The sequence below is a fragment of the Ursus americanus genome, chromosome 22, assembly GCF_024610735.1.
Source record: "Ursus americanus isolate L20-20 chromosome 22, mUrsAme1.1.p, whole genome shotgun sequence".
Lineage (NCBI taxonomy): Eukaryota > Metazoa > Chordata > Mammalia > Carnivora > Ursidae > Ursus > Ursus americanus.
The window spans coordinates 22,712,895-22,725,596 of NC_142148.1; the positions used below are offsets into that span (position 1 = coordinate 22,712,895).

Genomic DNA, 12,702 nt, shown 5'->3' on the forward strand with positions numbered 1-12,702 from the left:
TTCCTTATGGCGACCTTGACAGACACCAGGGTGGGAGGCCCGGGGGAGGGGAGAGGCGGTCAGCTCTGGGAGAGAAACCCTCAGATAGCTGTGAGGAGGTGCCACAAGAAGGAGGCGACCACCGAGCTCCATTCAGCGTTCAGTTTTTAAAAAGATTGACAGGAACTGTACCAACTGTCTTCGCTCTAGCTTCTTGCGCGGTCTCGCGAGATACGGACGTCTAGGTGGAGGGGGTGTCAAAGGCACCGCTCTGAGTGGGGGATGGGAATATCTGTGGCGCAATCATTGCGCGAGATTGGGCCATGGTCGCTGGGGCCTTGCTTATATCTCGCGATATTTCAGCTGCTCCGGTCTGGAACTAGAGGCAGCTTCTCGCGAGAGCCCGTGCTGAGAGCTCTGTGAGGCCCCGTGTGTTTGTGTGTGTGTATGTGTGTTGGTGGATGTGAGTACGGGGAAGCAGCGGCCGCCATTTCAGAGAGCTTGCCGAAGCTGTCGCAGGGGTGGATCCTGAGCTGCCGAAGCCGCCGTCTTGAACTTCCGCGCGGGCTCCTCTAATCCCATTGTTTTTTTTAGATTCGCTCGGGCCTATCCGCCCTCGGAGCCCGAAATTCGGGCTGGGCGGTACCGCGGCCTGGGCCTAGCGGCTTAACAGTAGCAACAGCGGCGGCAGCAGCAGCAGCAGCCCCCCTCTTTCCGAATACAAGCACCCCAGGGGCCCGAAAGCCCGCACAGGTAAGGAGATGTCGCGGGCCTGGGTAATGTCAAGAGTTTTTCAGAGGTTTGGTTTTCGTCTGGTTTGAGGGGAACTCCTTAGGCGGTCTTTAACGACTTGGGGGGGGGGCTTGACAAATGGGCTCCATTTCGGCGACCGCGCCCTTATTTTCCGGTCGTGTGGATTTCAGGATTCTTGGGTGGCAGGGACCCCAGATAGGCTTCGGGCGGATGGCGACCAGTCCCTTGGAGGCCTGGCCGGCCGCGACTTCCCAACATGGCGCCAGCCGAACGCTACCATGGCACACAACCCCTCCCAACCGAGGGAGTTTCCCTTTGCCCCTAAAATGGCAGCGCGGGTTTTGCGCGGAAAGAGGCGCTCTTACTGACGGCATGCGGGTTCTGTTTTTGGAGTTAAGAGGGGGCCTTTTTTATTTTTTGATCGTACGTTTAATGTATTTCCGTGTGTTCAGTCTTGGAGACGTTTCAGATTTAATTACAAAGCTTGGTAAAGTGCATTGGGCCATTTAGCCATTCCAGGGCTTTTTGAAGATTTTTCTGAAGTTTTGGAATTTGTCGGGTATGAAGGAGATTGAGTGGAATTGAAAAATGTTTACTAACTGAATTATCTCTCTTATTTTCTAGGCGTTTAGAGAAAATGGCAGACGATATTGATATTGAAGCAATGCTTGAGGCTCCTTACAAGAAGGTGAGAAAAAACATGTCGGTGAGGTTTATATAGTTCTTAATTTAGCATTATCACGAAACTACTGCTGAAATGTAAACTAACCTCCCCGGAGCCCTCTTGATTTATCTTATCAGAGATGCATTACGTGTAACTTACAAAAGTAAATATATGCTATTGATGTAATAATATTGTGCAGTAGTTTCACTTCAGCGTGATGAATAAATGCCCATCTATCTCTCTTTGTAGACTTGCCTAACGATATCTCACCTCTACTCCCATGAATTCACCTTTGATTCCAGTGTGAACTGTCAATCATAAGGTAGTAATTGAGTGACTTATCGCTGTACCGTGGTCCCCTAGGTAAAATGACTCAACTAAGAATTACCAGCTCCAGTTTGGTATAGCAAAAAGGTGAATGTAGTGGTTTGGGAAAATAGCAGGGGTCCAAGAATAACAAAGCATAACCAGTCTGTGGCAAGCAAATCTTTAAGTTTTACAAGAAGAAATGGGTGAGATTTAAAATTTTTTTCTACATACATACGACTGGTGATAGTAAATATTGAAACGGGCAGGTGATGATCTGCTCAGTTAAAAATTACTGAAATTCTTGGATCCCTGAATAGAAAATTTTTTTTAAAGCAAAGGAGGCAGTATCACAACTTAGAGTCACTTGATGACTGTTTTACTGTGCTCCGTATTGTTTTATTTTTAATTAGTCCCTGCCATAATATTTCACACTAAAAGCTACAAAGGAATTATTTTGGCTAGTAGTATAGTCTGACCCATTTCAGTATCACAGTAAAAGTAAAGTGTCTTTTCATTCTTTCACCAGTTGGTGGTGAAAATAGCAGTATGCATGCATTATCACTGGTGTCACAAACTGTAAGCTTTGTAAGTTAGCACTTATACTTCTATAACTGATGTGATCAAACTTTAAAAATAAACATTGCGCTAAACCTTTTAAAATAATACATCTGTTTTGGAGTGTATAGCACGACCATGTGGTACCAATTTGGATGAATTCTTTTAGCTTTAAATAGTGTATGTCGTTTTGTAATGCTTAGACTCTTGAAGAACTACTTTCTGTTTTAATGTTAAGATTCTTGTGTCTTAGTTTAACATGGATGTAATTCCATGTAAACAGGTATGGAAGTAGGAAATGTTTAGGCTGGACTGGTGGATTATTAATTGACTTTCTTGGGTTCTTGGGAGTCAACATTACTAAAGCAGTGTGAATCCCTGTTTGCTTCAGGGCGAGATGTGTGACAGAGGTGGCATCAAGCTCTTACAGTCCCAACCCTCCAACGGAAATGGGCGAAGATCTCAGGAATGGCATCGGTCACAGGAAATCGATAGTGGCTGGCTGCTAGCATGGCCACTTGGGGCTTAGGCAGAAATAGAGCCATGGTACTGACCAAAGGGACCATAGCACATGGAATAAAACTCAAAACAGGACTTCATTCATGTTTTATAGAAATTCTATTTAACCACTTCAACACTGTAAATCTGGATAACTTAATATCTAACTATATAAGAAAGTAAAATTTAACATGTTAATGTGCATTTTTATTTTTGTATCTCGATGACTTAATTGTAAGCAACAAAGTGGTTAAACACATACCCATCTAAATTTTTTTATAGCCTTCCATGTTAAACTATAAACAAGTAATTAGTTTTAAAATTGTTTTGTATTTTCTTATTCCTATTCCCTTTACCCTTTGACAACTTGAAATGTTACCACTTCGTCCTCATGATGTTCTTCTATCAACCCTGCTTAGGATGAGAACAAGTTGAGCAGTGCTAACGGCCATGAAGAACGTAGCAAAAAGTAAGTTATAAGAAGGGACCTGGGGTGGGGAGACCTTTATGTGATTGAGATCTTAAGTTGTGTTTCTGTGGCTGTAGCATCAAACTAAAAGTTCTCTTCAGAAGCTTTTCCTTGTCTCTCTTTAAAAAGTCATTCTTTACCTTCTGAAGGGATGAGAAACTATTTGAGGATATGAAACTGGATTCTTTACCTAGATTTCAGGATATAGTTTCAGAGACCTTTTGGACACCTTCCCCTCCAAGTCTGTCCATGACAGTCTGGATGAGAGTTCCTGTATTAGAGTTTGTCTTTGTCGTAAATTTATAAACTTTGGCTTAATATTTTGGTAGTGTGTTATCAATAAAACGTTCGTATCCACTGAAGATGGGCTAGGAAGAAGAAAAGGTAACAAATAACTAGCCAGTGGAGAATATTGTTTGCTCTAAATCATGGAAGGAGTCAGAGCTGTGAATTATTTATGCTCCTTGCTGCTGAAAGGCCCTTTTTGTGGCAACATTATAGCATGTTAAGTACTTTTTAGGTTGCTTTTACATGGCTTTTGTTGTCTTAAGCTTTTTAAACTCTAAAATACTTAAATAGTGAAAATGGAGTTTTTTAAAGAATTGTGCATATTAATGCAATTTACTAGGTTAAATGAGTAACCTGTAACAGGAACTCAGTGTTACAAACTAGTATAGAATACAGTATGTGATCAGTCTTGACAGTATAAGACAGACCACTTTATAAAGTTGGATCCTATTTTTGGAGTATTCTTTCTGCTCTAAAAATTAGTGATTCTTAACATCACGTGGACATGTTACAAGCATTAAATTGTTTTAGTAGCCTATTTTGTGATGTCATTAAAGTAATTTGTCATGTACATGATTCCATCTAATGAAAAATGATAACAAAATAACATAGCCACTTACTTGATTCTTTTGGCTCTTTTCCTAAAAAGAGCTCAGAATGCTTCATAATACACTAAGTCAACATCCTCACAACAACTTCGTTAGGTAGGTTAATAGAATTTCACAAAATAGATGAGAAGATTCTTAGATTGGATTATGCAGGCTTTGTTATGCTGATGTTTTTTTTTTATTAAGATTCCCCTAAAAATGTAGTGATGAATTTAAAATGATGCAATTTGTAGAAAATGTCTTCCCCTTTTTTTTTTTTTTTGATTCAAAGTTGGGTAGAGGGTCTGTTATAGTCTAATCACAGCACATTGTGGGAATTAATCACATTGGGTTTAGTCTTGAATTGTTACGGTTTAAGGCAATCAACCAGTTATTGCATGGTTTAATATCACCTGGCTTTAGATGTTTTACCAAAGTAACAGCTTCCTAATTAACGGTTTTAATTCCCAATCCGTAATGAAAACCTAGGAAGGAGTATCCACATAAATTGAAGTTATCCAATCTAGGTATTGGGCCTATTGGGTGGGTAAAGTTCTTACCCCAAGTGCCAAAAGGATGAGGACACGCACTTTGGTGTCAGAGTTTTGTTTGACCATTCTCAGATGACATGCCTTGCTACTAACTTGATCTCCAGTTTATACTTGTTTCCATTCTGCATCTGAGCTCGTTAAGGCTACCAAGCTTTTTACAGGAAATTAAGTATCAAGCTTTCCATGACTGATGCTTTGTGGCCTTATTTAATGTAAAGAGTCTTGTGACACTGAATAGAAGAATGAATAATTTTCTTTCATTGGTTACAGGATAGCTAATTTAAGGGACCGTCCTTTTGAAACATCCCAACTACTGTCTAGTATCTTCTTAAATGTACAGATTATTTCTGTCATACTTCTTATTCTCCGTTAAAGCTGCTTAAATGAATGGCTTTTTTGTTCAATCAGGAACTTTTCACCCATTTTTCTAAAGGGAATTGATCTTTCAGATTAATTTTAAAGTTATCTAGAAGAAAATTTTCATATTTAAGGTTAGATAAAATGTAAAACAAATAGTGTTCTGTACTTTAGTGTGCTGCATAAATTCTCTTAAAGGAAAATGCCATGTTGCGTTTTTCATCCTAAAACTTCATTGTCTTAAAAGCAGTTGAGTGTTGGGATATATTTTAAGGTGGTAAGAAAATGCACGTTCTGAGAAATTGAGAATTAACCAGCTAGTAAATGTTTTCTTTAAAAAATAGTTCTGATTCTCAGTACATACTCTCAGTTGTATTCTGGTAGTAGTTGCAGGAACTAAGTTGAGAATAACACAAATTGGTTATCAATTAGTCTGCTTTCTGAATAGCTATACCCCTGAGTTTGGCAAGACCTCAAACTATTACTTTAAAGTATCTGAGCTTGCCATCATGGGAATATTATTTGTTAGTGTAACCATTTTTGGAAAGTCTAAACCAACGTCCATTCAGTTAAGCTCTTTAGGAATTACTCAAAAAAGGATAACAATAAAATGACACAGTTGAAATATATTGGCTACTGTGTGTGGATTATCTATAAATTTTGGAATAAATGACTTTTCTATTTTTTTTCTTATTTTCCAGAGTACTTTGCATTTAAATTTTAGATCTTCTTACATGGAAGAGGTCAAATCCAGTTATAGCAAAACACCTTTACAGCAGAGGCCATATAACCAAAAAGTCCAAAGGCCCATCCCAGTGGACCATTTACTTCAATGATGTTCAGTACAAAATTCCACTGCCACTAAAGACTTTGGAAAGTCCCTTTTAAGTTGTAACAGGATTTGACTATTAGTGTGGATTTTGATAACCCTTCTTTAGTTAACTTAATGTTCTTTCAAGCTGCAATTTGTTATAGAGAAGTATATTGCTTTCTTAAATTTTTGTCTGGGTTTTTATGAAGAGGATTGTGCTTTTGAATGTCTTAGTATGTTGCTGTCTTTTTACCTGTCTGGGGTTGCCTTCAGATGTGGGTGGGGACTCATTCGTAAAAAGTTCTAGGAAGACTTTTAGTTGAAGTTAGTTCTCTAATTTTCCAGTCCTGTCCTTTGGCAGAGTAAGTTTTGGGCCTAAAAAGAAGTAGATTGGGAGTTTGGCTGCCTCTCTGCTGTGGGCCATCTATGAGCAGAGCAATACTTTATTTGTCTGTCCTTTTTGTGGGGGATGGAGTTACTTTTTACTTTGTCCCCTGATGGATTATATGTAGGACTTTTGATTATAGCTATCTCACAGAATTCTTAGGATAAGATACAGTATCAGGTATTTCAGGCAACAAAGTTGGAATGTAATCTGTTGCCCTTCTGGGCATTGCTTTGATGACTTCTATATAATGAGTGTAGCCTAATTTTCTGTCATGTGCTACCTAGCATATACATTTCTGACAGTCAGGTGGATTATCTTGAAATTTTAGACAAAGTTTCTGCCTCCTTGGAAAGCTCTACATCTCCTTGTGATTGGAGTGTGGGTTTCAAGATTCCAGAAGGTGGGTGTCTTCATTTTCTATTTTCAATGCACTCTAAGATGACCTGCTTACAGGTTCTCTGAGGCAGACTTCAATTGCTCTTGTGCTAACTTTGCTTTGATAAGGACTAAACAGTTTAATTAAATTTTCCAAATGATGTAGAGTTGTCAAAATGTTTAATTATCTTTTTAGCCACTACAAATTGACATTTTAGCGGAATAAGTTTATTTTTAAATGTCTTTGAATTTATATTGAAATATCTGAAGGCACCTCTAAAATTTGGGTGATGACAAAGAGGTACAGATGGTAAGATTTAATTACGAAATGAATGGGTGGTATACTATGAAGAATACAGAAATGAACAGAAAGATATGACTGACTGGCTTTTTTACTTTTCAGAGTTTGAGATTTTATAAAGATTGATAAAGGTGTTGATCCTTTTTTTTTGATTGCACCCCACAGGCTTGTATAAACTTGGCATGCTCCATTATCTGGTGTACTCATTTTAACTTTAAATAGAACATATCCGAAAAGGTCACAAAAGTCTAGGTGTGTGTCAGAATGCATTTTATTGCGTTAGTTTTATTGTTCTTTGTCAATACTTGTAAGTTTGCCCATGAAAACCAAAGTATTGATGCTTGTATGGCCCTTTGAAGTAGAAAATATGTGTAAATTGGGTCCGAATTGGCTTACATAAAGGAAGTTAGCATCTTTAGTGAAAACTTTTACATATGATCCACTATTACTTAAATGTTAATATATTCTGTTGTAACTTTATTACTGTATCTAGTGGATTACAGTAATACTCGTTGGCCAGTTACGTGTTGGTCAAACTTTATTTAAAAGTTCAGGTTTTTATCTACCTCCCAACAAATGATTTCCTTGTTAAAGCTGTAACTGACTCAGGAGTGATGATTATAGTTCCTGTTCTCAACTGATTTTCAAATGACTGCTGATTTTCAGTAGTAGAAGGCAAAGGTAGGGTGCTATTTACCTTACCTAGGAATTATTTTTCCATAAGTATGATTATGTATCATTGTATAATAGTAAAAATAGCAAGATAAATTTACAAAAAGATTAAAAGATTTCTGACCATAAGAGGAAGTATATTTTGGCATATTCTTAAACCAGCAAGATAATGGTAATTTTTTTTCTTCTCAGGAGGAAAAAAAGCAAGAGCAGAAGTCGTAGTCATGAACGAAAAAGAAGCAAAAGTAAGGAACGGAAACGAAGTAGAGATAGAGAAAGGAAAAAGAGCAAAAGCCGTGAAAGGAAGCGAAGTAGGAGCAAAGAAAGGAGACGGAGCCGCTCAAGAAGTCGAGATCGCAGATTCAGAGGCCGCTACAGAAGTCCTTAGTATGTAACTATAATTATGATGATTTTGGTTTTAGAGTCATTCTCTGGGTATCCAGAAAACAGTTTAACCTGAGTAATTTCATTGTAAAATTTTGTTTTTCAATATGACTAGTTGAAAAGCATTAAATAAGGATATTGGCATTGAAAAGACTAACAAAGTAGAAATACAATGTGTGGACCAATACATAACTTTTGTTTCAGTAGGCATACAGATTATTTTTTGTTATTCCATCTAAAATATTTTAACTGTATGCCAGTCCAAACTAGACCAAAGCACTTGAGTGCTTAAAAGACTTGATAATTGCAGTGCCAAATATTTGAAAGCTTAAACTATGTGAGCTATTTCAGATATTCTTTGCTGACCATAAATTTGTTTAAAATTTTAAAGCTCAGATATGTTATAAATACATATAATTAGTCAAATAAATAACTTGTCAATAACCTTGTCTGGCTGTCTTCAGCTGAAATGACAGATCCTTTGTGAATTTGGTGTGTGCTCCTTGATAATGATGAATTCTGGGGCTCATCACATTTATATTTAAGATTTTGGAAAACAGTAAAACACTAAAAGTGCTTTGAAATCACTGGAAATTTGTGGTTTAACGAGTTGGAAACATGTTTTATTGTAGCCATTTAAAAATGTTAATAAGTTTGGAAGGAACCTACCTACAACTCCTGTGAAAGGTTTGAATATAGCCGTCCTTAGCCCTTCACCTTGTTCTTTCCTCTTAATGAATATTCTGTTGTAAACTGTGGGGGAATGTATTAAAATCAGCACTCCTAACTTGAATGGTTGGAGATGGAATTGAAAGACAAACAGATGTGAATAAGTTTTGATTCTTTTACTTGGACAAGATAACACTCTAAGCTTTAGTTTTCTCATCTTTTGAGCGGTAACAACTGACAGATGAACTTTAATGAGTATTGAATTGACAAGAGAATGAAAATAAAGGACCCACAGTACTTGCTGTTCATAAAACGTTTGGGTATTATTTGAAGCCATTAAAGTTAGTAACGCTTCAGGTTCCGATTCTGGCTCTTTAACCTTTAAAATAGAAGGGATTGAACTCCTTGTCTTCTGAGTTCCTCCTAGCTATTTATTTCACAAACATTTATGAGCTGGAAGAGGACCACAGTGTTTTAATTCTAAATGATCAATGCTTTTTTTGTCTAATTTATTAAGATTTACCATATTTGTTTTTACCAGAATTAATTAAATAGGGGGGAAAGGGATTACCTTTAATAAATTCTGTGTAATATCTCTGTTGGGTGATGAATATTTGAAGTTGGCCTATAATCCTGGTCTGACTTAAAAATGATTTAGTTCTTGTGTGTGGTTTCATGTGATCTTTAATTTATTCAGTAAATTTATGTTCTTAATTATGACTATTAGTCTGAATTGTGAAGGACCCATTTAATATAAAATTTTATTTGGAGCTGCTTGGGTGTTGCAGGTATGCCTAGAGTTCATGAAAATGAGTCCACATATGGATCACATACCACTTAGATACTTTGATTTTGTTAACCCTTCTTGAAAAGGAGAGTAGGATGAGCACTAAGGGACATCTGACCTGTCCCTTTAAGTTAATTTGGTCTTTCAAAATAAATAAAAAGGCCCCAAAACAATTAGGCCTTTTTAGAATTCAGAATGAAACTGGATCTTAAGATAGTTTTATGATCTCTTGAAAACATTCCTTAATTATGTCAAGTTCACAAATTCTTTGAAATCTAATGAACTTTCTTTACATTTTTACTATGGAATATTTTGTCATGAAGTACGACACACAAACTGCTTTCATGCAGTCTCTGAGACTTAATGTTAAATGGAAAAGATGGGAGTTTCATGATAATAAAGAATTAGTCCCCTTTTTAAAAACTCCTCAAACAAAATATGTGTATCAATTTTATGTATATACATACATATAAATACATAAATTCCTGGGAATGGATCTGCAAAGATACACACCAAATTGTTAACTATAGTTGCTCCTGGTGTGAGGGAAGTTCAGGGTGATTTATTTTCACTTAAAAAAAAAATCTCAGGAATGTATTCATTAATGTGTAATTAAGAAAAAGCAGTAGACTGAAAATGATAGAATTTTCAGAATCTTAATAATATTGAGGCTGTAACCTTTGGTCTCGGCACCTTTCAGTGGTCCAGGATAGATAACTATATATAAGAGCAGTTGCCTGGGATAGAGTTAAGGAAAAAAAGTCTTATTTCCTCTTCATAATTGAGGTGGAAAAAATCAGCCTAAACAATGTTAAACTTGCTGGAGAGCGCATGAACGCGATCTTAGCAAGACCCTAACCCTGTAACTAGTGTAATTTTGTGTTTCCTTTTTAGCTCCGGACCAAAATTTAACAGTGCCATCCGAGGAAAGATTGGGTTGCCTCATAGCATCAAATTAAGGTTTTTAAACATACTTCTGAATTGTTTAAATTGTTTTTCAAGGAACTAATGTGGTGTACTTGTTTGGGTAATTTCTGAAACTTTTTAACTTTGCAGCAGACGACGCTCCCGAAGCAAAAGTCCATTCAGAAAAGACAAGAGCCCTGTGAGGTAGCTGTTGTCCCTATTTTTTTTTCTTTAGCACTTTCAGCTTTTGTAAAGCTTTTGCACCTTCTGCTACTGTTAAATTTATTAACATTTAATAATTTGGACTGCGTTAAATCAATGTGCATGTGTAAGTTCTCATTTTAATGTTCTATAAGAATGGAGCAGTAATTACAGTTCTAAGATGTAAGGTACTACATGTGCTCTTAATTCCCTTTTAAATTTTAATGGTAACTACAGAAAACTTTAAATAGACTTGCCTCTGCTTATCTTGGAATTAATAAATTTTGAGTTACTAATAGCCTCATGGGAAATTGGTTGTAACAATCATGAGTTTTATTAATCTGGCTCTCTTTACTGAGATAAAGTATTTAATTTCCAAATCCATACCAAGTTGACTTGTTTCTAAGTAATCTTTAGTTATCAAATGTTTGTTGTTTTTCCTCTTAAATAACCTTAAGACTTACTTATGAAGTCTACCATTTATTTTGGTTTAGGGAAAATTTTGATACACGGCAGCATTGTTCTTTACTGATACTCTTTCTGACTTCCCTTAAAGGGCACCTTTTAACTTAGAGTTCATTATTTGTTACGTTTGTTATCTGGTATATTCTAATTCTAGGATTTGATGAAAACCTTAATGATTTTAAAAGCTTTTTTGTGGGGGGTGCCTGGGTGGCACAGTCGTTAAGCGTCTGCCTTCGGCTCAGGGCGTGATCCCGGCGTTATGGGATAGAGCCCCACATCAGGCTGCTCTGCTATGAGCCTGCTTCTTCCTCTCCCACTCCCCCTGCTTGTGTTCCCTCTCTCACTGGCTGTCTCTATCTCTGTCAAATGAATAAATAAAATCTAAAAATAAATAAATAAAAATAAAAAATAAAAGCTCTTTTTTTGTAACCTGTTGAGGTGTTTTGTTTTGTTTTTTTGTTTGTTTTTTTTACTCTTCAGTAATTACTCTCGTAAGGAAATCCCGTTTTCTCTTTTTCTGGATGTAGTCTAACTTTGTGCCTGTTTCATATTTTAAAATTACCTGCTGATTGACCAAGGAGAAATGTACCAGAATTTTGTAGGTGGAATATCTCAAAAGTACCTTCCTGAAAATGTCCAGAACGTGGATAAGAGCATGTTTGTGCTTTTATCTTTAGGGATTCACTTAGGACCTAACCTTTAGTGATGTTTTGTATTAAGTAATGTTAATAAGCACTTCTGTTTTTTTCCTTGAAATTTGTGAAACTAAGTTTCGTCTCTTGTGCTCTTTTACGTGGGCTCTTTAGTTTCTTCCATATAATCAGAAGTGCTTTCGATCTTCAAGGCTATCTGTAAAAATGAATAAATTGAATCCCACTGCTGGTATTTATTTAATTTCCTGCTTTTCATTTTTGTTTTGTATATGGGTATTGTTTCTGTATTTTATAACCATCAAGAAACATTGCTTTGGATATTAAATTTGTAGAATCTTGTAAGACTGGTCGAATAAACAACCAGGTCATGGTTCCGTATATCTATCTCAGTTTGTTAAATAAAAATTCAGGGGGAAATTAGAGTAAAATAGTTCTCATCATCTCAAGTTGGTCATTTATGATTGTCAAACTTTATTTCACTTTATGGTTTTATGGTTTTGTTCTGGAAAGCCATCCTTTCACTAGTTTGGACCATTCTGTCATTGTAGCTAGTAAGTGGTTATTTTCTGTGACTTTTTTTTTTTTTTAAAGATTTTATTTATTTATTTGACAGAGATAGAGACAGCCAGCGAGAGAGGGAACACAAGCAGGGGGAGTGGGAGAGGAAGAAGCAGGCTCATAGCAGAGGAGCCTGATGTGGGGCTCGATCCCATAACGCCGGGATCACGCCCTGAGCCGAAGGCAGACGCCTAACCACTGTGCCACCCAGGCGCCCCTTCTGTGACTATTCTTAAACTCTCAGGCTTCAGATTGGTCTTTCATTCTGTAGAAATTAACCATTTGTAAGATTGAGATGCTAATGGACTTTGGTACTGATACCCTGTAAGATATTAGCAGAAGAAACATTTAGTAACTATCTTGTTGAAGGAATTGAGTCACACTGAATTATTTTATGGACATTTTGTATAAATCTTAGTGAAAGTGGGCCTGGGAGGGGTACCTGGGTGGCTCAGGCAGTTAAGTGTCTGCCTTCCGCTCAGGTCATGATCCCACCTGGCACCCTGCTCAGCGGGGGTAGTC

At 37.0% G+C, this 12,702-nt stretch overlaps 1 protein-coding gene across 6 annotated transcripts in view; it reads left to right on the forward strand.

The window, feature by feature from the left end:
• Positions 1–414: 414 nt before the first annotated feature.
• Positions 415–12,702, forward strand: part of RBM39 (RNA binding motif protein 39) — a 31,262-nt gene continuing 18,974 nt past the window's right edge. For 2 of the 6 annotated variants that reach the window (XM_045805788.2, XM_045805793.2), the window contains exons 1-6: positions 415–732; positions 1,357–1,420; positions 3,178–3,227; positions 7,750–7,944; positions 10,292–10,357; positions 10,454–10,507. In XM_045805788.2, the coding sequence (XP_045661744.1) occupies positions 1,370–1,420; positions 3,178–3,227; positions 7,750–7,944; positions 10,292–10,357; positions 10,454–10,507 (416 nt within the window). In that variant the 5' untranslated portion in view covers positions 415–732; positions 1,357–1,369. Of the gene's footprint in view, positions 733–1,356; positions 1,421–1,645; positions 1,719–3,177; positions 3,228–6,537; positions 6,614–7,749; positions 7,945–10,291; positions 10,358–10,453; positions 10,508–12,702 lie in introns of those variants that run through there. The other 4 variants (XM_045805801.2, XM_045805811.2, XM_087853612.1 and 1 more) reach the window with 3 other exon arrangements.